We start from the raw sequence: 26882 nt of genomic DNA, 5'->3' as shown, positions 1-26882 counted from the left end.
AACTTAATATATTGCTTTACCACGATCGTTACCATAAAAAGTAACTGTTACAAATAACGTCGTTACTAGTAGCGCGTTACTTCCAGTCCCTGATATATATGTATATGTATATATATATTAACCTATCTCAATCCTCCAAAAACTCTAACTATTTAAATATATTAAGTTTTTAGAAGTTTAAAAAACTTGCATTTTATTATATAAAAACAACAATATACTTATGGAGTCTCAGAGATGATAGAATACTTAAATTTGTTTTAAAATACTCATAAATATATATACTACAATATAAATAAATAAATATTGTTGGCTTTTTAAGATGTTTATTAATACGAAATAAAGAACTGTATGGGCCTATACAAAAACAACTATAAATACTGTTGTCAAATAGGTAGTCTATTGGAAAGTTAAAATTTAGTTTACTATTTTTTATAACTTTTACAAACTTATAAACAATTTACCTACTGCATAAAACAATTAAAATATACACTAGTAAATATAAAATTTAATAATGAGGGTAACTAAAAGTGATATTAAAAAGCTCAGTACTTATATTTTAATCTCAGTACTCATGAATAATCAGCAGCTTAAGTGTGCTTGATTCTCCAAGCCTGTCTCAACTGGCTCTTCTTGTGGTGATGTGCTCATCTCTATAGCTGAGTTAGTGCAGTTGTTCCTTTAGTTGGGTGACCTACAGTGACTGTTTCCAGTTACAGACTGTTTACATTTATGTTTTTTAAGTAAAGTGTTATTGAGGCAATATAAAGTTTTTAAAATTTACTTTGTGTTTTGAAGATAATTCAAATTTGTGTGAGTGTAACTTATTTTGGTGACTTTATGTTTTGAAGAAAAGGTAAATTTGAATGCACATCCAGGGCATAGAATTTTTTTCTACAATAATTCAGTTGAATCTGTAGTTCTAGCAGTTTGCTTACAGTTTAAAATGCCTTAATAAATACTTTTTTTGCTAATTACTTATATTATTATTTTATAAATATTTTCCTTGAATAACTAAAATATTTTGGAAGTATTATATGAAGAAGAAGAATTAATGTTTCATAACGTGCTGTGAATATGCAAAACGTAATGGCAGATATTCAAGCCTGTCGCACTGGACTATTAAAAATTCAGAATGTTTCCAAACAATTTACATACCTTCAAAAAGTTACAATGTATTTCTGAATTAAGTAATGAAGAGAAAGATTTGATATTCCTTAGATCTGGAATTAACTTGTGTGAATTATAAACATATGTTTTCGTCACAGCTACTACATTTTAAATGTATTTGAAAAGTATCAAACAATCTACGTAGAACCCTTAAAAAAACAAAAAGGCCTATTAAAAATTATTAAGAAGTGTATGTTTATGCTTTTCAAAACAATTGATAGCAAAAAATGTTTATATAAAATCTGGCTAAAAGCTTGTTCAACATGCCATAACTTTTGTGAAGATAAAATAAAAATAATAAACAGTGAAAATGAAACAGATGATAAACTCATGACTGATTCATTAGAATCAATAAATGTGCCCCTCTCACAAACAAACATTGCTTTAGATGATTTGGGTTTAACACTAAAAAAGCTTCACACCTTGTCATCACGTAGTAAGGTGTCGTATTACAAAAGAAAAGTTAATAATTTAACTTTGGCTATGAAAATAACAATTTCCAAAGCACTAATTATGATGTCCCAAGTTCTGATGAAGAGGAATAAGATATAAGTATGGTTAAAAAGGCACAGGATTTTGATGTGATCTTTTGAAAGAAAAGATTTCATCTGTTGGTAGGTCTCAAAAAATCAAAATTTTGTTTTTGGTTTCAGAATATTAGAGCAAAGATAACCTAATGAAGCTATTCAACGTGAATGAATACATAATTAGTGCGACAATCAAGAAAGCTTAAAAGTGAAAAAGGTATTTTGGCAATTCCTGATTCCGAAAGAAGGTAAAACACTTTCTGAAAATACAATTAAATTTGTAACACGCTTTTATCAAAATGAGGCTGAAAACAGCGCAAGTGTTAAAAAAAAATGTTCATATGCAAAAAAAGACTTTATATTTTGTAACTTGAGAGAACTCTATTCTTGTTTTAAATTTGAATACTCAAATGTAAAATTAGGGTCTTCAAAATTTTGTTGTTTGAGACCTAAATGATGTATCCTCTGCAGGCATATACACTGTATGTGTTTGTAGCATCCACCAAAATGTAAAACTGTTACTGAATGCTGCCAAAATTGAAGAATTATATAAAGACCTTATGAAACAGGCTTGTGTGCAATAAAGAAATTTGCAACTGCATGCTGCACCATTTTGATAACTGCCCTGTAAACAATGCCTTTATTGATTATTTGAGTGAAAGATTAAGTGAAGATTATGAATTAGAAGAAATTATAATAAGCCAATGGGTGACTACAGACAGAGCAGAGATGGTAAAACAATCTATTAGTTTAGAGGACTATTTGTTTATTGAGCAGATCACTATAAAAGCTAATACTCCAATCATTTATCACTGAATCGCAGTCATCAGCTTTTAAGAGATTGAAAGAAAACCTGCCACCCAGTATAGCAATTATAGTAATGGATTTTAGTCAAAATTATTCATATGTTATTCAAAATCAAATACAAAATTATCATTGGAATAGAGGGGGTTGCATATACTCTTCATCCAGTAATCCATATTATTAAGAAACAAAGAGAATGTTTTGATTTCTAACCATTGTTTTTTAAGTGACTTTTTTCAACAACCTAAACTATTCCCGGTACTAGGAGTTTTCATAATTTCAAACCACTTTAAACGACCTTGAAATTAGAAGTACAACTGATCTAATCTGCACTAATCTTTTCTTATCAAAATTCTTCTGATTGGGTTTGTGCTCAGCCATCTTCAAATAACTATGTGGCTGCAAATTATGATGGTAAATGGTATTTTGGTATAGTAAAAACTATCTTCAATGAAGAAGATGCAGATTTTCTTTTTATCTACTCTTCAGGACCAGCTGTATCTTTTTATTAGCCTCAAAGAGAAGATTTGTGGATATTGCCTACATCTACAATATAGTAGACACACCTCAATCAGTTAATAAGCCAACTTGTACATTGCAAGACACCACCCTATACCCACCCAACCCCAGTTGAGCATAATAAGTTTATGCTATGATACTTCTCAGTAATGCAGTAATTCAGCTTATAACATGGTTTCAAGGTCATAGTAACCTAGTTTTACTTGGAGGTTATCACTTTTAATAATTATTCTAAGTAATTTCGATATTTAGTTATTTTATTTAGAAAAGTCTTTTAACTAGATTTGTACTTGTTTTCATTTTGTTGGCTTAATTATTATTTATGTAAATGTGATTTTCAGTATTTTAATGCATTTAAATGTTCTTTTTATGATAATTTTTTGTATATGATTCATGGTGTGGTTGTGACGTAGGTAAAAATAAAGAAAGAACAGGGTTTGTGCAATAAGAAAGAGACAGAGAACAGAGATGTGTGAGAGAACTAGGGGAAGTCCTCAGAGAGGAACCACTGAATAATAGATGTAAGAATAATATGTATAGCCAATAGCAAGGCAGCTTCTCGGGGAAGTCCCCAGTAAAATAATTTTCCAATGGGTTTTGTACTGTGCTGAGTTTCATCGGTAACAAATTGTATATTACAAGTGCTTAAGGGCTGGCAATTTCATAAATGTATGGGTGCCGGGGCCGTGCCGCAGTTAAATGTCAACCTTAGTTTTTCATCAATTTTTCAGATATTTTATTTAGAATGTGTAGGCCCCAGACATGTGGCATAGGACTGAATTGTCTGCTGGTCCGCCGGGATTTATTTCCCATATCTTTGCACCTAGAAGACGGAGTGGCTAGGGATATTATTTTGTAAAGGCACACAATAGTGAGTAACAATTGGCAAAAGTGAGAGTTGTCTGTCGAACCTATCATGTAAAGAACATGAAAAAAGTCTATTGTCAAGAGAAGAATAAAAGTAGAAATTCATTTCAGATATTTTTATTTTATAGTTTTCATTAACAGTTTCAAGTCAATTAACAAGTACCCAATTACCTGCAACAGTAGTTGAGAGATTTCTTCAGACGTTATGTTTGCAAGGAACAGTCGCCATCTTAGCTGGGCATGATTGTGACTTGTTACAAACTATATTTTTTAATTATCTAATAGGATGTATATTTAAGAGTATTTATGAATCAAATTTTATAATTCTATCATTGGATTTTGTAAAACCTAACACAAGTTCATAAATTCGAAAAGAAAATATATTAAAAATTTTAAATTTTTGAGGGAATGATATAGGTTTATATGAGCATTTTCCTCTGCTTTTATGTTTAACACACAAACTACCTCCAAATTTCATGATGATATCATGAATACTTTTTAAAACAAATATTTTCGAAGTTGTGAGTGTACGTTAAAGGTGTAATTTCTGAGGCTTCAGGTATCACCAAATTAAAATTTTTATAAATAAAAAATAGAACTATAAATGTTAGAAAAAATTTTCAGGTGTTTTCAGAATATTAATAGAATCAATTGTGCCAAGTTTCATCAAAATCTGAGGAGGTGGGTGTCATGACCTGGGTGACTTGACATGGAATGACCAAGCCTAATTAATCTTATAACCAAATTATTTTAATGAAATGTCACTAGTTTAAAAGGTCTACACAAGAGAAAAATATTATTCAATCCATTAAAAATCAATAAATGGGTCAGTCTACAGTAGGCTGTACAAAATACATAAGGGGTCCGGCCAAGGATATATTATGGATTTTATTTTAACGTATATTACGACTTTAATCCCTTTTAAGTATATATTTACAGAAGGGCAAGTCAATCTATACATTTTTAGTTATTTTTTATAATGCCAGGGTAAATACATAAGGCAGGGTAACGACATTAAGACCAGGGTAGATACTTTTCTGATCAGAGGAAAGATTTAACATCATAAAAAAATTATTAAAATTTAATTTTATTAAACATTGTACTCAACTTACAATAAGACTATTATTTTTTATATTATATTCTTTGTTTTAATGTGAAACTAGAGCTTCTTTAGTGTCTTTGACAACAAATAAATGTACTTTAAGTAATAAGTGACATCGTACTTTCAACAAACAATAAAATATTCTTAATCATCAATTATGATTAAGAAGACTAGCCTCTTCTGTGGAATAAACAACATTTTATAAACATTGTACTTAACTTAAAATCTGAGTATCATTTTTATAATACAGCCTTTTCTTTTAAATCTAAAACCTTCAACAAAATATAATGGATTCTTTTATCAATACGAAATAAATAGACTAGCTCCTTTTAAGTAATAATCAGACATGTGATAATAAGAATAATTATCATATTATCTATACTTATACTTAACCTGCCATTAATTAAATCTGCAAATTTTATTCAAGATATAAAATAATAAAAAATAGCATAACTAATTAAAAGGCATTTATTAAAATATGCTTTAGCTTTCCCAAACACAGCCAATGAATTTTCAAAGGAGTAGAACACCCTTTGCCCTTTCAAAATAAGATTTGGTGTTGGGAGTATTTGGATAATCTGGTCATTTGAGACAAATGAAGTTATCTTTTTCATAAAGTTTGAATAATGTTCCAGTTTTGTCCCCTACTTTACAGAAAATTACTCGCATCTCATCTTCTTTCAAACCTGTACATATAGCCATGTAACGGTACTCTTTTTATTTTTTGACAGTAGTTTGACTAAAATGAAGTCGCCGTTCTTCAATGTTTCCTTGGATGTTGATGGCTGTTGTTCATCCTCTGTCTGATGTCTGTCATTTGTTGGTGTAATAATTTCTTCATTGTCAGGTGAATTTTCTTCTTCATTTTTAGACTCTGAATTCGACCCGTAAAAATCCTCAACTCGGAGACGATTTTTTTTTTGAGATGTCATAACACCAATGTTGAAGTCTTTACATTTTTATAGTCATTGCAAAAGCAGCTTAAAGACTTCATTTTCAACTTGTTTGGATTCTCAATGTCCCATGACACCTGATGGACACGTAAATTACCAAGAAAAGTTTTTAGTTTTTGTTTTGCACCAGCAATCAAAGCTTCTTTCTCTTCAATACTTTTGTCATCAATAAGTAGAACATTTATGCTAGAAGAGTTTTTCTTGATACCATTTGCCAAATCGCACAGAGATGCTATCACTGCCACTAGCTACCAATCGGTCTGTTAATCTCTTACAGACAGCACCGATACCATCAGGAGCCCCCTTACCATGTCCGGTTTCATGGTAATTCCAAGTAAAGCTTACTAGGTTACGGTAAAATTCTGTTAAATGAGTGACAAGACAGTAAAACATGAATTTGTTGCGATATTGTGTTACCAGTCCATCGCTCCAAAAATGCAAGGTTTCTACTTCAGGTGGTAAGCCATCAAAAGTTGGCTGTAAATGTGCCCATATAGCTGGAGGCAAATGTAACAAATTTTGTGATATAGATTTATTTCTTCTGATGCCTCCTCTTTCGTGTAAGTTACAACCGTGTGCAGACTTATCTGTTGATGCGAACCTCTAAAACGGATTGCCTGAGTAGTTCTCACTGAAGTCCATGTGAATCACAGCTTCTTTATCTGTCAAATTCGTTTTTTTAATCATGAAGGCAGAATGCTAGTGCACGATGTTTCGTTCATGGTGAAGGAAAGTATTCAAATTATTTTCTAACTGAATGATTAAATCACGAGAATAAATCTGGATAGACTTTTTCATATACTTTGTTACCTTTCTTGTCTTATGCGTTTTGGGATCCGTTATGTTTTCAGAGACAGATTCCCACTTTCGATAGACAATTTGAATACTATTATCAAATTATTGGTATTCAAATCCTTTATTTTTGCAAGTTGCGCATTCTCGCATAAGACATTGATCGTTATACCTGCTACAACAAATTATAGTAAGTAGATTTTGATCATTTGATACAGATATAATTTTGGCTTGGAATAGAACCGTAAGAATCAAATCCAAATTAGCATGAGTAATACAGACACATGTGTTACATTTGTCGCAATTCGGTCCAAAATGGCTTGAGGCGACAGAATAAAGAATATGAAATTGTGATACTGCACTTCTCCATGAAAGACTTGCTTAAAGTATCCAAAAGAATTCTCTTTTGTTTGTGGTCTCCTTTCTTCGTTACATAATCTTTCTTGCCAGAGCATAATCTTGTATTAAAATAATCTTCAACTTTCTTCTTCATTATTTCATAGTTTTCTTTTAATTTACGTTTCTTTTCCGTCATTTATACTTGTCTAATTATTTTCAAAGTTTTCATTTTTTATTTGCTAAATCCCCACTTATAACTCTTTTAAAAATTCTTGTTTCCATTTCACTTGATAGAACAGAATAATTTTCATTTAATTGTCAGTTAAGCACTTCTGCAAACAGTAATTTTTTTCTTAATTGTGTTTCTGGCCCTTGGAGAATTCATCACTTGTTCAACTTTGCTGTTGGGAGAAATTTCTTTAGTCTTTTTTAATATTTGTAATCTTTTCTTGTAATATGACAATTTAGTCTTTAGATTTTGTAGTTTCTCATTTTTTTTTATTTAAATATCTTTGTCTTCTAGCTTGGTCTGATTTAATTTTAGCAGCTATAATTCTTCTGTAAGAACTCTTTTGCTGTATTTGAACATCATCTTCCGTAGTTGATGGAGATACCGGGACATTCGTAATATTTTCAATAGCAAGTCGTTTCCTATGCTCTCTTGCTTTCTTCTTCCATATTTTGAGTCTGGGAGTCATTTGGTCGACAGTTTTGATGATTGCTTTCTCCTTTTTTAAATTTTTTTCCTTTTCTTTATGTTGTTGTAATTTATACTTTTCCAGATTATTTTTAATTTTTTGATAGCGTAATCTCTCTGCTTGATGCTTCTTCTCTAATTTTTCTTCGTGTGTTAACTTTTTGCGAGGTGCCATTATCTGAAACAGTATTACAGATAACAATACAATAGCAATGTATCATTAAAATCGTTTACTATAGGCCATATATGAATTAAAACATTAACTATCATTAACAAACATATAATGATCCAAAGTATCTTCCCTGGTCAGTGAGTATTTCCCCTGGTAATTATATTGCCAGGGGAAATACAGCAGGAGAGAGACGTTTTCATCATAAACTTAATTTTTTTGATGAACAAACATTAATGTTGGATTAATATTATGTCACACGTTAGCTATAACAATATTGTTGAATTGTTACAATTAATTTATAGATATGCCAACTGTTACGGATATTCCGTAATTATTACTGATTTTAACCATAATTACGGGGTTACGGACGTGACAAAATTTCTACGGAAAATGCCTTAAAAGAAGAGACGAGACAGTCGATATATGTTATCGACTCTGACTTGGCTGTGGCTGTCACATGGCGATATATCGAATCGACTTCAGCGTGTGCGCCATTCAGTTGTGAGAACTTGCGTCTCGGCGTGTTGTGCTGTTAATTTTTTGTAATTTTAATGTGTTACGTGTTGCGACCGTATAGTGTGTGTATAATAGTATGTGTTAGTCAACATTTTTTGTAATAAATGTTCTCACCATGTTTTCAAAGCGGCAAAAAGTTCTTCAGAAATATAGACAAAGCTACACTGAAGAGTGGCCATGTTTGCGTGTGTCCAAACGGTCTGAAAATCACGTGTGGTGTTCTGTGTGCGATTGCGACTTTTCAGTTGCTCATGGAGGTAGAGACGACTGTAGGCGGCACGTGAATTCTACTAAGCATCAGGACAACATGAAAATAAAATGTACATCGAAGCCGGTAACATCATATTTTGCAAACAAAGACGACACTTCCGTTACAAATGCCAAGCTTTTATTCTCGTCATTTCTGATAGAACACAACATTCCAATTGCATGCGCGGACCATGCGAATTCTTTGTTTCGAGCAATGTTTCCCGATTCTGCCATTGCAAAAAAATTTGCATGTGGAAGGACTAAAGCTACTGCTCTAGTTAAATGCATGGCTGATTCCACAACAAAGCATATTGTACAGCAGTTACAAAATGGGCCGTTTGGTTTGGCAACAGACGGTAGTTCAGATTACAATATGAGCTCTGTAAAATTGTATCCAGTTGTTATGTCATACTATAATAGTTGTCAAGGCCGAATATGCACCTCGCTATTGTCTTTGCTGGAATCCACTGATAGTACAGGGAAAGGAATCTTCGATATATTGAATAAGGAACTGACTCAGAAGTCTATACCTTGGAAAAATTGTGTCTCCTTCGCATGTGATAATGCAAACACAATGGTGGGCAATTTAAAAGGAGTTATAGCTTTCATTAGAGAAGTTCAACCTTCTGTACTTCTGCAAGGATGTTCTTGTCATCTTCTTCATATAGCTGCACAAAAAGCCTCTAGTCAATTCAGGGATTTAAATGTTGAACAGCTTTTGATACAGTTGTATTATTTTCTTCAAAAGAGCTCGAAACGTAAGAACTGTCTAAAGTTGTGTCAAGCTGTTTGTGGCACCAAACCCCACAAAATTTTGAAACATGTGAGCACTCGATGGTTGTCTCTGTTGGATTCTGTTAACAGGATGATCGAACAATTTGAAGCTTTGGAACATTTCTTCTCTGGTGACAATGCTGATGTTTCCAATTCACAGTTTCTCGACATAAAGTCTCAGATTGAAAATCCTTTATGTAAACTGTACTGTCTCTTTTTCAGTAACACTCTTCCACTTTTTGTTTCTACCAATGTTTTTCTTCTACAAGAAGCTCCCCAAATACATGCTCTACAGAGGAAACTTGTTGCTCTTTACACAGATTTACTAGTAAGATTTGTTAAGCCTACAGCACTCAAAGATAGTACTGATAATGCATCTATTTTTGATGTTGACTTTCAAAGAAGAAAAAATCAGAAAGATGATCCTGACCTAGTGATTGGTGCTAGCACTAGAGCCTACATCCAAGGGAAAAATCTTACAGCTTTACAGATAAGTCAGTTTTATTCCAATGTTAGGGAATTTTACAAAGCAGGCTGTGACTACATTCTCAAGAAAATGCCCATTTACAATGAGTTTCTGAAGCATGCTGAGGTATTGGATGTTCGTTTGAGAAGAAAAGTTTCATTTTCTTCTGTTCAGTACATGGTTACTTTGTTCAAAAACTTGCCTGTTAATATTGGCCAATTGGAAACTGAATTTGCTGCTTACCAGTTCTCTGATTTTGGTGAAGAAGTTCTTGCTGCTCCTAGTATCGATGTAGCATGGCACATTTCCAGATTGCAAGATTAAAGTGGGCTGTACAAATTTGGAGAACTCAGCAAATTAATGTTAACTATTCTTTTAGTTCCTCATAGCAATGCACCAACTGAAAGAATTTTCAGCATAGTACGAAAGAACCAAACTGTATTTAGACCCAATTTATCTACAGAAACACTAAATGCACTGCTTGTGCAGAAAGTGAAGTCATTTACTCACAACACCATATGTCACCAAAACAAGTTTAGCAAAGAAGAGTTGGCTGCAGCAAAACGTGCCACAAAGTTGTCCCTGTCTGATGAAGGACAGTAATATGGAGTAATCTACCTACCTTTGTTTACTGAAAAAACTATCATGTATAAACTATCAAAAAATGTTTTTATATAGTGTAACATCCAATATGAGATTTATCTTTAACATTGGATTATAATCACTATCAGTAGGTTCATAATGTTCAGTGTTCATAAATTTTTGTCGCGCCTGATTTACGCATGTGTAAAAAAAATTGTGATTACTGATTGTCTCACCTGGGGGTTGGCATCTCTAAATTTAAAGTAAATAAAGTGAATTATACAAATAGTATGACTTACCAGTGGAAAGACAAATTCACCTTGCTGAAACAACTGCACAATAATATTAAGTCACACCACCTAACCTACAAAAGCGATTTAACCACTTCTTTGCATTGTATTACTAAATTGTCGTCAATGTGTGCCCTTGAGCGCCATTTAAAAAATGGCCGTCAGATATTTGTATTTGTTTCAGCGGATCAGAATTTGCCAGGGTAGATACACAAAAAAAGTGGGATAAAAGTAAAGTTTAAAAATTATTAATAATAAAGAAATGTTATTATTTTTTTCTTTATAATACTTAAGTATACTTATTTAAATTTGTGTTATATATATTTTAACTAGGCAACTGTGACAAAGAAAATGTATGAAGTCAGTATGTTTAGCAAAAAAACATCAAGGGGGGACAAGCCAGGATAGAGACTTTTTCAGACTTCAATTTGTAATTTAAAGGAAAAATGCTTAAATTGGGCATTTAATAATAATTTTATTGATAAAATACATTAAGATGCTGCAATTTATTATATAAAATAACAAGATATGAAATAAAAAAGCAATTTTATATTGATTGCTGTGCGAATGACATCTTGTCGAAGAATTACCCAAATATTAATATAAAGATCTTAAAATAGCATTGTAGTATCCCGTGACTACAAAACGAATATAAAGGGCAAATTTTTTGGTAAAAAAAAAAGTTTGTTTTACTTGCCATCTTTTTTTCTCCCTCGAAGCTGTAAGAGTAAGGAGCAAATTAACATAGGTCAAAGAGCTCGTAACACTCATATAGATGAACAAAACAACTTGAGTTGTTTTTTTTTTTTTTAACTTGGCACCAAAAAAGACATCTTGAAAAATAAAACTATGAATTAAGATTCGTCTCAAGGTGAAACAGCTTAGGCAAAACCTGTATAGTGCCACAAATAATGAGAGCTTAATCAAATTATGCTGTATGTATATTAACTTAAGATCGGCGATAAGGATGTACTCCACATAACCGGTAGTAATTAAAGAAACACATGTAAACAAAAATACTTTATTCAAAATATCATTAGATATAAATATATGATCATCATTATATTGTTAGGAACGTGAGCAAGGCCACGTCACGCACAGGTGCAGAGCTAGCTGGGCTGCATCACATGCCACTGTAACATGAGATGTGCAGTGCGCACCTGGGTCGCCGCTTCCCCTCCCTCCAGTCCTCAGGTCCCCGCGCAGCGCTGTTAGTTTGACATCCGAAACCTGACAGCTGCGGAGTTACGTGAGCCGCCGACACATGTTTCGAGAGATTTCTGCCGTCGTGTCGGCACGGAATGACGCGACTGGCCCCAGCTGCGCTCGTGAGTTCCAGAAATGGTGGCTGATCTATAAAAAGAGAACGTCTGCCTCAGCAAGAGTTCAGGCGGGAGACTTCCCGCAGCGGAGCTTCCAGGGCGATAGTGCCGCGGGTGCGGCAAACTGGCGTAGTCCTTGGACGAAGGTTCCAGAGCAGGGAGTGAGTGAGTTCAGTGGAGTCGGGAGTTTTCCTTTTCCCGCGGTGGAGTTTCCGGGTGAAAGAGCGGCAAAGTCCCTGGACGAAGGTTCCAGGGCGAAGAGTTCAGTTCCGGGTTATAGTGTCGCGGGCGCGGCGGAGTTCCAAGCGAAGTTCCGAGCGAGGCGTCGAGTGGGATCTCGGCGAAGGCAAGTGCGGCGGCGGCGGCGGAGTGCGGCGACGGAGTCCCGCGGCTGAGATCCACGAGGGGCGCTGCGGCGAGAGTTTCGCCAGAGGTGCGGCCCAGCGAGGTGTGTGGATTGTAAGAAACGAGTGACTGGTGAAGCAACATTTTTAAGTGCAATTGATTATTTGGCAATTTTATAAGATTAATTGTAAGTGACATAAGTAGTGGCCATCAATAAAACTGAGTGTGTAATAAAATCTTTAATTGGGCTATCTTTTACGAACCCGCGGTAAATCGTAACAATATGTAACATGATAAAGTTATTCACTGACCTAAAAATCACAATATGCTGAACATTACAAACAACACAGAAGTAGATGATCGTGCCCAAACAATCAACAGACAGACGCCTTGACTTGCCCTTCAGAACTCTTCCTCAGAGGAGCAGCATCGAGGGCATGACCTAACTTACTTCAGAGTATCTTCCTCCCATCAGTAAAACGGCCATCATTCATACTGTTTCCCGCAAGTACAACGCGCAAGGGCGCCTCAAAAGTCAAAAAGGGACTGTGAGTAAAACAAACCCAAAGTATTTTAATTGTGGTGCTATAACAAATCTGTGCCACTCTGCACATGAGCAGAGCGAGCCTGGAGGGCACACTCACTAAACTGCAGTGTTTAACCTCTTGTTTGTCTTTTAAGTTTTATTCATAAGGTATTTCAAACAAAAGAATGAAAATCTGCAGGTATAAGTATGGGCCCTCCACAGTAACAAAACTCAAGCTTTGGAAAACAGACCATTGAAGAATTGCATAGGCTACACCCTGAGATAAAAAAATGTATTTACCATTTTTATTTATTTTCTTGATTCTTTTCTGTTCTTGGCTTATTTCGTTATGTGAAGGTTTTTAATTTAATTAATTCTAGGCACTCTTCCACTTTTAGTACTTTATACACCACTAGTTTCCTTATCTTCAAAGCCTTACACTACCAATCATGTTTCTTAAGGTGGGGCCCAACAGACTGCCCTGAGCCAGCAACCTGTGCCGGTGACCTCACCCATTAGCAAAGGCCACACGTAAGTTGAGATGAATAGCCTTAACCTGGCCAGTGGCTTGACTGGCAGCCAATGAATTACCAGAGGCTTGTCAGTGGTAAACATCTGAGGCTTGTCAGTGGTTTGTCAAAACCTTGCTGCAGCAATCCCCCACTCCAGTCTATATATTTGCTTATTTGATTCATTCACTTATACAGCATCTGTTTCCAAATACAGAGGAATGCATCCATACCATCCACATCCCTGTATGCCTTAGCAAATGCATTCACAATTTAAAGGGCACATTTCTAAGTGATGGTTGATATCAAAATACTTTTACTGCTACAACAAACCTATTGACAATTAGTCATACTAATGTGCATGCAGCCATTTTCAGTCATGCTATCCACTGAGATTCATTAAAACATAAATAGCAGCAATAATTACATAATTTTAATGTAGCATTGATGTTATAAAATGGTTAGCGATAAAAATAAAAATTTGGTTATGAACCTTTAAATGTCAAAAAAACTTATAATGAGCATCAAGTACACTAATAAGTTTATGTTCATCTAGATAGATAGCCTACCTAATACTTTTATTTAGTTTTACTTTGTCTCAATTTGAGTTACAACTTAAAATATTTATGTATCCAACCAACCTCACGCCATAACTCTGAAACAATACCTATATACAAACAAAATAATTAAATAAAACACAATTCCAAAGCTAATGGATTTAGGGACGCATTGGTGGATGCAAATATAGCATCCCTAGAAATCTCTTTCTTAATGGGCACAAAAATATAGGGATGATTCGGGCATCCGTTTCGAGAATTTGGAAGCAACGTAGAGATGGCAGCATCCAGTACGACTCCCTTGCTAAGAAATCCATTAGGCTACTATTCAAAAAACACCACGGTGTCACCTAAACTGTTAACCTAAAACAATTACTATTCTGTTTATACACAGATGAATTGTAATAAAATCCTCACTAATTAAATTATGTGTAGTTACTTATCTTGGCAATGTTAACTATAAATATACTGATATAAATTTGATATGCTCTCTAATGCGGAACTTCACTATATTAACCTGGAGTGACCCATCAAACTGGCGCAATGATGTTCAGTCTGCTGCTGTGCTTTATGTTTTATATTTTTTTTGAAAACAGAACCTGCTCTAAAATAATTTCCTTTTTAAAAATTACTTTAAGTTTTAGAGAGGCCAAACACACTGTTAACACACTATGTACTATATATCATTACGAATACACCATTTTCAGGTTTTCACCTTCACCACATGCTCATGCTTACTTTGAAACATTTTTCCATAGGATATCTCACCTTAAGCGGGGAGTAAAATTCAAGCATGTAACCACCAACAGTCTTAACTAGAGCAAGACGACATTTCTCCCACTTCTGGGTTCCATCCATGTTTTCACCTATTAAATAATTTACAATCCCTTCTTTCCTACATTCAACAACAATTTTCGCTAATTTCGTTTTCGAATGTTTGTTATATTTTGAATGTTTGTTAGTACGATGGGAAGACAACTCTACTTCATCCGAATGCTGTTTATGGAACAAACCTTTACCCTTGGTAAGACCCTTAAAAGAAAGTCTCCTAAAAAATGTTTTCTGTTGAATTTTTGGCGAAGGAGAATCACCTTCATGTTCCGAGTAATCACTAAATTCATCGTTACTATTACCTAATACATTACGATTCAAATTCACACTTTCTTGTATACCATTGGTGATTTTTTCATTTTCTCGGTTGTAAGGGTGTTTTTTAGAATACTCCGCTTCAAAATGTTCAACAAAAATATCTACAAACTTTCTAACGAAATCACTGCGCGCCACTGTTGTCCTAGCATCCTCTGATATATTACCACGTAAATAGGCACAAAATGCTTTCGCAAAGTCCGATGCTGCAATTTTTGCATATTTTTCACAAAATTCAACCCAACTTAGCGAATCATCGTTTGACGCATTTACCGATGCCATTATATTAAAGAATTCGTAAAATACTGACACATCGCATTTTCGTAAACAAAAACAATCATATCTACAGCTCCACAAAACAGTGTCGCCAAAATGTTTTCATAAAATTTCATTATCTAAACCTTCGCCTCGTACGCCGACATATTATAGAAGAAAAGTTGTAGCTAAAAATACACAATGATGTACATTAGTAATTGCGATCAAAAATTAAGTTGTTACAATTATATATTAAAAAAACTTTACACTGAAACATTATATAATTGCAAAAAAAAACGTGTAGCAAATAACTTAAATTCTTCGCACTAATAGCAAGGGGTAATACCGTAGAATGGGGTGAATAAGAACAGTTTTCATCTTCCCCTTCATGGAGTTTGAAAACTAAAAGTAAGAGAAAAATCTCATACTTACCTCCTGAAATCCTGGTCCATGGGTGTACTTTATATCTACAATATGGTAGGAAGCTAACAGATTTACGAGATACTTGTTTTTTTGTAAAAATATATGGTGTTCCTACTTCCTATTTACCCACATAAGTGGGTGAATGGGAACACTTAGAAATTTTGCCTGGGAAATGCGATTCAGCAGACTACTGGGTAAATAGAAACATTGATATAAATAATTTTAAAAAAGTAAATAATTATTATAATGTGTTATCCATTGAAATTTACTACATAATCTTAAATACCTATGTATTATGTCTTAGCCCTAGCTAAATAAAAAACAGAAAAAAAATTATGTTATTCTGTAATGTAGCATGAGCTTTTTGTTCCATCAGTAAACAGTCACTGTTAAACAAACCCTTCATATAGTCCTTCTACATAGATCTACTTATTTCTCCAGTCCACAGGAAAGAGAAGAAGTCCTCTACCAAACCACTTCTGAAGTGAATCAAGTTTTCCCTTGACTTGGCAAAATTCAAAATCGGATACATTAGAAACATCGGGGTATCCATACACTGATGCCATTCCCACTGCCTGTCTTAAAATTATTATTATTAAATTACATTAAAGGGAATTTTAACTCGAGGGTGGGGATCTTTGCCTCATGACTGCAGGCAGGGATGCGTCAACAAAGGGCCCCCCGGGCTGTTTTGGCCACCCAGGACGCCGTAGCTATTGAAAAACACACGCAAACGTAACTGGTTTTATTGCTGCGTCACACGATACAGTACTTCACCATGTACAGTACATCTTCACGTGACTGGCCGTATCATCGTCTACCTTCTCATCTCCGCTCACATGGCCCTCGATTGGCGGTACTGATTAGTGTCTGGAGGAATTCCGGAAGACTACCACATCGAGGGACGCAGGCTATCCTGGGAGTGACGGAGACGACGGTTAACGAACGTGGCGAATTTTGTTGCTAGGCAGTGGTAGCCCGGACAGTGAATTACAAAGATAGTTCACTAGTTACTGATTAAGGAATTAGACAAAACACTAAAATTGATGCTTATACATGGCTGATGGCGAAAACTAACACTAAAACTTAAATCCAGTAATTAAGTTTACTATAAGAATGTCCCGGAGCTCAGGATGACACTGTTCTCTCCCGTTCAGGGAAATTACGTGATAAACCAGGGTTCGTCCTCGTGGTGGTGTGGGCCACGTTAAGCTTGGTACGGGCGTGGTGGTACCTAACGTGGTAACTCACCCGCGACCGCGGCACGTCCCAGGAGTTGATGTGTTATGAAGTCTGAGTTCGCTTTAGGCGCAATGCCACCCTGCGTGGGCAAAGTTCAATTTCTCCGGATGAAGCGATTAAGGCGTGAAGCGCAGGCACCTCGGCGGGCTGGCCAAAAACACTATTAATTAAGTAGCACACGAAAACGACTTGTCGTCGAGTCACACATTTTTACTGACGGACCGTACGACACGTCATACAGCCGATTTAGGGCCGGCCGTGGAGCAGATGAAAACGGATTTGCAAATATTACCTATTGAAGCTACATGCTGTTTCTGGCACGAGAAGTGAAGGCTCCACGTGCGCGGAGCTGCCGGCCCTGGTGAGTGCTATAAGGCTACTGACGACTCTCCCTGGTAACCCGGCCAGGGAGGGGAAGAAATTCCACAGGAAGCTACAGAGCGCAAGAAGATGATGCCGGCCAGTTTTGTGAACGAAAAGTGTTTACAATTGCATTTATTAATTATTAAATAATGTTTGACATATTAAAAGTTTTAGTTGATGTTTGTAATTTAAATTGAATATGCACTGAATCCCCTTTTGCGCATTGCCACACCCGGCTGGGCGCATCGTATACACAGCCAGCCATGACCACACCCGGCTGGGCGCATCGTATACACAGCCAGCCATGACTTACATCATGCCGTTCGAGGCACTGCACCCCCCTACACTATGTTGCACATGCGGGCGTGTTTGTAGCACTGGCCCTAACTCAGGTGTTGAGGACACATAATGGCCTGTGCTCTCAGAGGGAGCACCGAGGGCTGCATGATTGCTCCCACTCGACGAGGTCGTTATGTGCCTCAACACCTTCACACAAACTCTTAAGAATACGCCGGCACACTGACCTGGTACACCCGGGGCGGCTGTCCATGGGGCGGTGTCAGGTACCTATGGGTCAGCATTAATGGCGACCAAGGTGGGCGGCTGTGGCTACGTGGCGCCTTCAGCGGCAGGCGGCGGCGCATCCAAAGTGGTGCACGTGGCGGGCGGCGGCGGCGCACCCAAGGTGGCGGGCGGAGGCGGCGTAGCGGCGCCTCCAGCAGCAGGCGGCGGCACATCCAAAGTGGCACGCGTGGCGGGCGGCGGCGTCGTGGTGCCTTCAGCAGCACGTGTGGTGGGCAGTTGTGGCGCACCCTCAGTGGTGGGCTGTGGTGTGGCGCTTTCAGTGGCATGTGTGGCCGGCGGGAGTGGCCTACCCTCAGCGTTGTGCGGTGGTGTGGCGCCTTCAGTGGCGCGTGTGGCAGCACGGCCAGTTTGCACCGCATCAACCCCCGTGAACCTCACGACAGTTGGCGGCGGCGGCGTGGATGTCAAGTCGGCCTCGGTGCCTTGTGGCATGGCATCGGCAACCTGGTGGTCTGCCAGACAAGGTCGCGATGTGGCTGTTTTGAGATGCGCGGCCACGCCAGTCGCTCTCCCAGTGGCTGGGTGTGGTATTGTCGGTGGTGCCGGAGGTGGTGTTCAGGATCTGCAGTGGCACTGCATGTGATCCGCCACCTGGTGGTCTGCCGGACTAGGTCGCGATGTGGTTGTTTTGAGACACGCGGCCGCGCCAGTCGCTCTCTCAGTGGCTGGAGGCGGCGGCATCTGTGGTGCCGGAGGTTGTGTGTTGAATTCGCTGTGGCGCTGCGTGTGATGCGCGACCTGGCTGCCTGCCAGGCTGCACCTCCCTTTGGCTGTCCTGTTGGCTCGATTGCCACTTGTGCGGTGACAACAGGGGCGGTGTCGGAGGCGGCTAGTCGGTGTCGGCCTGACGGGTCCACCCGGTCCCAGTGAGCCAATTTTTCCACAGGGGTTGGACGGGTATGGCTTCCTCCGTCTACTGCGATGTCTCCACCCCATATGGCGGGGGCGGCATCGGAGGCGGAGTCGGCAGTTCTGGTGGCGGTGTAGGTGGTGTGTCGTTGGAGCGCATCAGCTCCGCCTAGTTCACATATCCGCTCCCTTTGCTGTGCAGCTCTGTGTTGTTGTTGGTATCTGTTGGCTCGATTGGCACCTGAGCAGCAACAGGGGGCAGCATTGGAGGCGGCATGTCTGCGTCGGCCTGATGTGTCCACCCGATCCCCGCGTGCCAATTGTACCACAGGGGCTGGACGGGCGTGGCTTCGTCCTCCTGTGGTGATGTCGTCTCCACCCCATATGGCGGGGGCGGCGTCATGCCGAGGGTGACAAATGACTGGCTGACAGTGGTTGGCTGTGGCGGCGTCTGCGTCCGTGGCGGATCGCCGGTCCAAGACTGCGTCTCTAACTTGTCAGTGATTGGACACCATATTCCGTCAGCGGCTTCATCTACTGGGGGTGGCGATGGCATAGGGGGCGGCTACGAGTTGCGGATGGACGTCTCGGTTGTTCGTGACGCGGGTGGCATCATGGCTGTGACAGCGGCTAGGTGGTTGGTCGCGTGTGGCAGCAGCGATGTGTGCTGTCTCATGTGGTACAGTCGTAGCTGTGTCCAGTTTACTTCCGGCCCCTCTGTGTACGCTGCGGTGTCGTCATCCTCCCACTCGTCCTGTTCTTCGTACTCCCAGTTGTACCCTGGGCATGGGTAGCCCTCGCTTGACCATGCCTCATAGGCCTTCTGGAAGTCGTTCATCTTCAGAGACTCGTTGTGACTTATGACCTTGTTACTCCACTGTGCTTGGCTCGCGGCTGTCCGACCCGAGTGGCGGGTGGGGGCATCGATGGCAGGGCACGAACAGGTAGGGGGGTCACCTCCCCTCACCAACAGAGCTCATTGTCATGCTCGCTCGCTCGCTTCCTGCCTCATGGGAGCCCTTGGCGGTGTGGCTGCGTGACGTGTTTGTTGACAGCTGATGTGGGGGTGGAGCAGTGGTGGAGAGCGGGGGTGGAGAGCGTTGGTGGGGAGAGGGTGAAGAGCAGGGGTGTAGAGCGGGGTTGGGGAGAGGGTGAAGAGTGGGGGTGAAGAGTATGGGTGAAGAGTGGGGGTGAAGAGCAGGGGTAGGGAGAGGGTGAAGAGTGGTGGTGGAGAGAGGTGGAGGGGGGTTGTCTGGTCTCGGCCCGACTAATCTTGCTGGCGTGGCGCCACTCCATCGCGCGGTGTTGCCACGTTGCGCGCTGTTGCACTGGTTCCTACACGAGCCCTTTGTCTGCTAATTTCTGGTTTGGTTTTCGGTGGTTTGTTTGTCGAAAGAGTCCGTTGAGATTTTAGCTACACAAGTTGGGCGACAATTTGATGTCGTCCCTGCTGCCTGTCTTAAAATTATTATATTTAAATTATGTTAAAGGGAATTTTTACTCGAGGGCGGGGTTCTTTGCCTCGTGACTGCAGGCAGGGACGCGTCTACAAAGTGCCCTCCTGGCTGTTTTGGCCACCCAGGATGCCATAGCTATTGAAAAACACACACAAACGTAACTGGTTTTATTGCTGCGTCACACGATACAGTACTTCACCATGTACAGTACATCTTCATGTGACTGGCTGTATCATCATCTACCTACTCATCTCCGCTCACCCGGCCCTCGATTGGCGGTACTGATAAGTGTCTGGCGGAATTCCGGAAGACAACCACACCGAGGGACGCAGGCTATCCTGGGAGTGACGGAGACGACGATTAAGGCACGTGGCGAATTTAGTTGCTAGGCAGTGGTAGCCCGGACAGTGAATTACAAAGATAATTCACTAGTTACTGATTAAGGAATTAGACAAAACACTGAAATTGACGCTTACACATGGCTGATGGCGAAAACTAACACTAAAACTAAAATCCGGTAATAAAGTTTACTATAAGAATGTCCCGGAGCTCAGGATGACACTGGTCTCTCCCGTTCAGAGAAATTGCATGATAAACGAGGGTTCGTCCTCGTGGTGGCATGGGCCACGTTAAGCTGGGTACGGGGGCGGTGGTACCTGACATGGTAACTCACCTGCGACCGCGGCACGTCCCAGGAGTCGATGAGTTATGAAGTCTGAGTTTGCTTTAGGCGCAATGCCGCCCCGCGTGGGCAAAGTTCAATTTCTCCGGATGGAGCGATTAAGGCGTGAAGTGCAGGCACCTCGGCGGGCTGGCCAAAAACACTATTAATTAAGTAGCACACGAAAACGACTTGTAGTCGAGTCACACATTTTTACTGACGGACCGTACGACACGTCATACGGCCGAATTAGGGCCGGCCGTGGAGCAGATGAAAACGGATTTGCAAATATTACCTATTGAAGCTACATGCTGTTTCTGGTGCGAGAAGTGAAGGCTCCACGTGCGCGGAGCGGCCGGCCCTGGTCAGTGCTGGAAGACTACTGACGTCTCTCCCTGGAAACCCGGCCAGGGAGGGGAATAAATTTCGCGGGAAGCTACGGAGCGCGGGAAGATGATGCCGGCCAGTTTTGTGAACGGAAAGCGTTTACAATAGCATTAACTAATTATTAAATAATATTTGACATATTAAAAGTTTTAGTTAATGTTTGTAATTTAAATAGCATATTCACTGAATCCCCTTTTGCGCATTGCCACACCCGGCCGGGCGCTTCGTATACACAGCCGGCCATGACTTACATCACGCCGTTCGAGGCACTGCGCCCCCCTACACTATGTTGCACATGCGGGTGTGTTCATAGCACTGGCCCTAATTCAGGTGTTGAGGACACATAACGGCCTGTGCTCTCAGAGGGAGCACCGACGGCAGCGTCAACACAAATCCATTTTTTTCTCGCATTGACCTTGCACACAGAAATTTCCCAGTCATTATGTTCCCTTCAATGGATATAACTCTCCCAATGTAAACTGGAGAAAAGGATTTAGATGAACTCGCAGATCCCTTCATATAAGGAAAAGTCACCACCAACCAGTCACTAACATTAATGCCGTCTACTAAAAGTGGCACATTCAGGTCAGTATTATGACATTCATTTTTCCTAATTCGCATCACCACTGCTGGATGCATGTGTATCTGGTTCATCTGATGAATCTTCAAGAATGTTGGAGTCTTCACTCTCAAGAGCCACACTTTAAACAGCCTCCGCATTAAGTCTTTTTCGTCTCTTTGCAGTTTCGGCAGAGATAGAACTTCCAACTGAATTTCCATACCTAATTTTCTGAAAAAGATTCAAAATTGAGTCATCCAATGCTGGGATGCTACCAGTCCCAGCATCATAATTTTGAGGCAGTTGTTTCAAGACTTCTCTTAGGTTGATGAGGACTATTCGACTCTTGCGAAACCCAGATGGAATGGTCTCTTTGGCATTGACTTCAATGGCACCCAAAAGCTGGGATAACAATCTAGGAAATACATTCTTTCTTATGGTTGTTTCACTTCTCCCTGGTCCCTTCCCCCAAGAAAATAAAATATTTCTCCATGCCTGTTTCAGGGGAGCGAAGCATGCCACATCGAGGGGCTGTGTGATATGTGTAGAACTCTTAGGAAGGAAAATAAATCTTATGTTCTAGGCACTACACAGGAGAATTGACTCAAGTGATAAATGGGATGATTGAGTATCCCCTATCAGCACTTTAGGCCCTTCCAACTTTCTGAAATATGGTAAAGCTACTGTGTTTATCCAATCATCAAAACAGTCTGCATCTAACCAGCTAGTTTTCGTCCGATTGTATCTCACCTTTTTTCTACCGCCTTACATCCAAGAGTTGTACAAATGAACTGATTTGTAAACAACATAGCATGGCTAAAGTGAACCATTTTAAGATGCTGAAAACATAATAGAAGTTGATGACTTGAATGATTTAGAACTCTATCAGGATATTTGCAGCCTCATTTCACAAACACCTTTGTTCGGCCAGGATCATCCGACAGATTGCTCTCGTAATAGTTTACAATATTTTTGAAGTTATACTTCAAATGCGGAAAAAGTAAAGATCCTGACAGTTTGTAGTGTCACCATACCTATTTGTTTCAATTTTCAATACCCTTTTTGTATATTACAATTTAAATTGCAGAAAATAAATCATGTTTCATAGACACATAAATAGTGAGTGTGTGTCATTTCTGTATGTCCACGAGGTCTCGCCGCGTCAATTTTTTCCTTGGGGCGAACCCGTCCACTTAATTAAATAAACAGCTTTTATCGTTCAAAGATTTCATGATTTATTTCATGGAAATCTGCTCTCATAAAAAAGGTAGTTTTATAGACATTCAATAGGTCTCTCTCTCTCTCTCTCTCTCTCTGAAAATCAATCTATGAATCGTTACAAAATTATTTCCTTTATTTTTTTAGTTTAATTTGATACAATATGCTGTCACTAAAAACCAATTTCTACCCCTTCCTATTTTCATTTCCACATTACGAAGTTTCACTTCTTCTGCTCAGAGGGACTTCACGCACTATTTTTGCATGCAATTAAAAACTATTTTTTAATGATCCCAAAGAAGTTTAACTTCTCATGCGCGTACCTAAGTACACGCACCCATTTTTCTTGTAAGAGGAACACCCTCCAATTTTTTCTATATGTTGTCAAAGTAGGAATTGATGATGGCTGGTGACACTGAGGCACTGGCTTGTTTAATGTTTTGGCACAGACTTGAAGACAACTGCTTGGCATGGCATTGTAGAAACCCAAGAGCAAATTCTCTTCCAGGAAAATTGTTCTTGTACCTTTTCACAGTCTTCCCACATTTGTCAAGGTAGTTCTTTACCAATGCTCTGAGATCGTATTGGTCCAGAGGATACTCCCATTCTGAGCACTTTAAAAGTCTGTCAACAATCATTTCTACTTCTTGATTTGATAACACAGGTTGACCTCCATGTGATTTAACAGAAGCACCTTTTTTCATGTGTCTATGCAACACAGTTGTGGAAATATTATATTTGTTGGACACTTGCCTGTAGGTCAATCCATTAACAAATATGTCCATTTTTGCTTTTGCTAATGTTTCTTTATCTGTTTTCTTATATGTTTTTCCACTTGGGTCAAATTTATAATGTCTAGGCATATTCCTATTCACCCACAACCCTGAGAAATATCACACCAAAAAAAACAATCACAACAAAAGTTTAAAATATGTTTAAAGCCACAGTCATTACCTACTGCTTTTACACTGTAGAGTACAAAAAAACTGAATTAAAAATGATGACTTTTTGGCAATTTTCACTTCATATTCTATCAGATCCATACAAAGTTTTTTTACCTCAAATTATCACAACACTAACAACAGTTAACTCGTCGACCAGTGAGAAATTGCTTACCAGGATAACCAAATTAAAAAATATACATTCTGCAATCATAGGGTGTTTTCCAAACAAAGTCCATAGAACAAAATTTGTATCTGTTATTATGTCATATTTATACACCAAAATATAAAAAATGCAAGATTTGTTCCTATTCACCCCACAGATCATATCCACTCAATTCTACCCCATACAGCACACAATGTTTCAGTAACATGTTGACGACAGTCGTCGTACCCTCCTTGATGCAGAGGCCGTACCTGTCCGCCGACGTGGGCCTAAGGGAGATATGTTTCCCCCCCTGTGCACCGACTGTGAAGTGCTACGAGCAGGGACGCACCCGCGTGCGCCCTGGTACGTCAGCGGATGTCAGGATGTTGTATATAGTTATGTTTTGTAAATACATTTAAATAACCACGAGCCTCCGCAAATATATATATATATATAATGCTTACGTCTGGATTAGTGTATGTGAATTATATGTAAATACTTCGTCTTTATTCTGAAATTTATTAATTGAGTCATTTGTGTTGCTTTTATTAACTAACAACTTTTATGTCGTTGTATTAATTCTTTAATTCATTCAAGTGTTATGTCAGCCATGTAGCTGCAGCGTGGCGCACCGCGAGGCGGGCTTCTCCCACACCGGCCGATTTCCCCTCCCCTCCTACGCCGCCCGCGGGCCTCGGCCCGCTAGCGGGCGGAGGAGGGCAGTGGCGAACCAGACGCGAGAGCGAGTAGACGTGCGCTCCGCTCGGGAGACAAATTTTCTTAGCTCTGAGTTCGCAGTCAGTGATAACGTCACGGGACTGCCTCTGCAGCCGAGCTGCTCTTCATCAGCATTCGTTATACCGCTGGACTTTTCTCAGTTTTACGTAACTTTTCGGAAATTTAGTTGCATACGTCATAGGCCGTGTAATGGCCTCTTCGAACCGCCAAACCCTCTAGGTCAGTACGTGTATTTACTGGACCTCTTCCGCTTACGTGACGGGCCGCGTACGCGCTGTGTATCAATACGGAGCTTTCGTAACCGGTACAATTAGCTACGGGGTTACCTTCTCTGTCGTTTCGGGTCGCATCTTGAAGACGAGACTTATTTCCGGGAGTTCGGGTCACGGCGGGGAGGACACTCGTTCCGCGACGTGCCAGCCAGGCTGCGGCAGGATTTCTTTACGGAATAAAAAGGGGCTCGTGAAAACGGACATCATCGCATTATCCTTGGAACTACCTACCGTTCCTCCTACCTGCGCAACGTTCCCTCCAGGTCCCGTATTTTCCGGTCCCGGCCACGTTGGCCTGAAATAACTTCCTCACCGACGAGAGCTACATGGGCAAAACAGGACATTTTAGCAAACAGGAAATTAGGGACCATAGGCCGAGGGACGTCAATGTTTGTGATATTGCAGTAACATTACTATGTTTCGAATAGATTACATTTCAACTGTCATGTTTCTGGAATATTTCATAAACATTTCATTGAACACATAGTACTCATGTCTATAAACGAAGTTTCAGTAATATTTCAGCAAGATTCGTTTGGCAATATTACATTGTGGTTGATTCTGAAATGTATCTGTGACATTATATTGAAACTTTCCATCATGCTTTTTGTCACTGAAGTTTAGAAATCTTTGATGTCTTTGTGTGTTATTTTTTGTTTTGGCGCAGTATTTTGGTACTTGGATTTTTATATGTGGTGAATACATTGTAATTTTGAACATTATTTATTTCATGTTAGTTTACTATTTTTTGTTTTTACTTTCGCACTTAAGCAATTATAAAAACCATCTTTTATGCATCTTCGAAATGTGTAAAGCTGTAGGTTAAAAGATAAGAATATTATAGAATGTCTTTTTTTGTTTTGTGTAGGCTTATTATGCTCAAACATTCCCGTGCCATATTTATATGTGCGCTGTTTTCAGTCTGATTTTTAATAGATGTGATGCTTTAACAGGATATACGCAATTTAATAAAATTGCTAAAGCATCGACTTACTGTAGCTATGCCGCTATATGGTCGTTGAATGTAGAACATGAATGCTAATGTATGGGTTAGTCTTTTTATGTTATCTTTAGTTAAAAATCACACAAATATAGGCTTATAGGATCCTAAATATTTTGGTTTTAATAGCATTTGCTTAAACCAATTTATTTTATTTAGTTATCACCTTAGGGCTTTTATAATATACTTAATTAAATATATTTCATAACCTATTGACACCAGCCGATAGTGCGCCTCTTAGGGCCGGTTTCACCAACTTAGTTTAAGCAAATTAATCTCGATTAGTTTCAATATAAACTCGTTTAGTCGATTCTGCGTTTCACCACATGCGTAATCTCGATTTTCCAGAGTAAAGCGAGATTTTATATTAACTGGCCAAGTTCATCCAGTTTGCGCAGCTAATCTCGCTTAACGTATGTAAACAAATGGCTCGAGCAGCTTACAATGTTATATTTGAAGAAGATTCGGATGGAGATGATTTTATTCCCTTGCGTCGACCTCGTACAACTCGCGAAAGGAGTAATTATTTTGAAAGCTATGATGAAGTGGACTTCAGAACCCAT

General features: G+C 39.1%; 3 protein-coding genes across 4 annotated transcripts in view; 1 reads left to right on the top strand and 2 right to left on the bottom strand.

The window, feature by feature from the left end:
- The window catches only part of LOC134528885 (SH2B adapter protein 1-like), a 296960-nt gene extending 278875 nt beyond the window's left edge, over positions 1 to 18085 (bottom strand). The window contains exons 1-2 of the mRNA XM_063362551.1: positions 18029 to 18085; positions 15909 to 15980 (exon numbers count right to left, since the gene is read on the bottom strand). Coding sequence (XP_063218621.1) covers positions 15909 to 15980; positions 18029 to 18085 — 129 coding nt within the window. The remainder of the gene's footprint in view (positions 1 to 15908; positions 15981 to 18028) is intronic.
- On the bottom strand, positions 2923 to 15646 carry LOC134529264 (SH2B adapter protein 2-like). Of its 2 annotated transcripts, none has more exons than XM_063363162.1 (2): positions 14844 to 15646; positions 2923 to 7945 (listed from the first exon to the last, which is right to left on the bottom strand). In XM_063363162.1, exons 1-2 carry the CDS (start codon positions 15501 to 15503, stop codon positions 7559 to 7561), a joined length of 1047 nt encoding a protein of 348 aa, XP_063219232.1. In that variant the 5' UTR covers positions 15504 to 15646; the 3' UTR covers positions 2923 to 7558. The 2 variants fall into 2 exon arrangements, with proteins under 2 accessions (XP_063219232.1, XP_063219233.1); XM_063363163.1 differs by lacking the exon at positions 2923 to 7945 and adding an exon at positions 11824 to 12612 and having other exon boundaries at positions 14844 to 15644.
- A 2-nt stretch (positions 18086 to 18087) lies between the features above and the next one.
- LOC134528884 (circumsporozoite protein-like) lies at positions 18088 to 18700 on the top strand. Its single transcript, XM_063362550.1, has 3 exons — positions 18088 to 18334; positions 18428 to 18507; positions 18593 to 18700. Exons 1-3 carry the CDS (start codon positions 18088 to 18090, stop codon positions 18698 to 18700), a joined length of 435 nt encoding a protein of 144 aa, XP_063218620.1.
- The last annotated feature ends 8182 nt before the right edge of the window (positions 18701 to 26882 follow it).

The sequence above is a fragment of the Bacillus rossius genome, chromosome 2 (genome assembly GCF_032445375.1).
Source record: "Bacillus rossius redtenbacheri isolate Brsri chromosome 2, Brsri_v3, whole genome shotgun sequence".
Lineage (NCBI taxonomy): Eukaryota > Metazoa > Arthropoda > Insecta > Phasmatodea > Bacillidae > Bacillus > Bacillus rossius.
This window is presented reverse-complemented; position numbering and strand designations above follow the sequence as displayed.

Coding starts and splice junctions, on each gene's coding strand:
- LOC134528884 (XM_063362550.1), top strand. CDS start 18,088: ATGGCGACCAAGGTGGGCGGCTGTGGCTACGTGGCGCCTTCAGCGGCA. Junction 18,335..18,427: donor ACCCTCAGTGGTGGGCTGTG/GTGTGGCGCTTT, acceptor CGCGTGTGGCAG/CACGGCCAGTTTGCACCGCA. Junction 18,508..18,592: donor TGGATGTCAAGTCGGCCTCG/GTGCCTTGTGGC, acceptor CGGCCACGCCAG/TCGCTCTCCCAGTGGCTGGG.
- LOC134529264 (XM_063363162.1), bottom strand. CDS start 15,503: ATGGCATCGGTAAATGCGTCAAACGATGATTCGCTAAGTTGGGTTGAA. Junction 7,946..14,843: donor AATTTTACTCCCCGCTTAAG/GTGAGATATCCT, acceptor ATACTGTTTCAG/ATAATGGCACCTCGCAAAAA.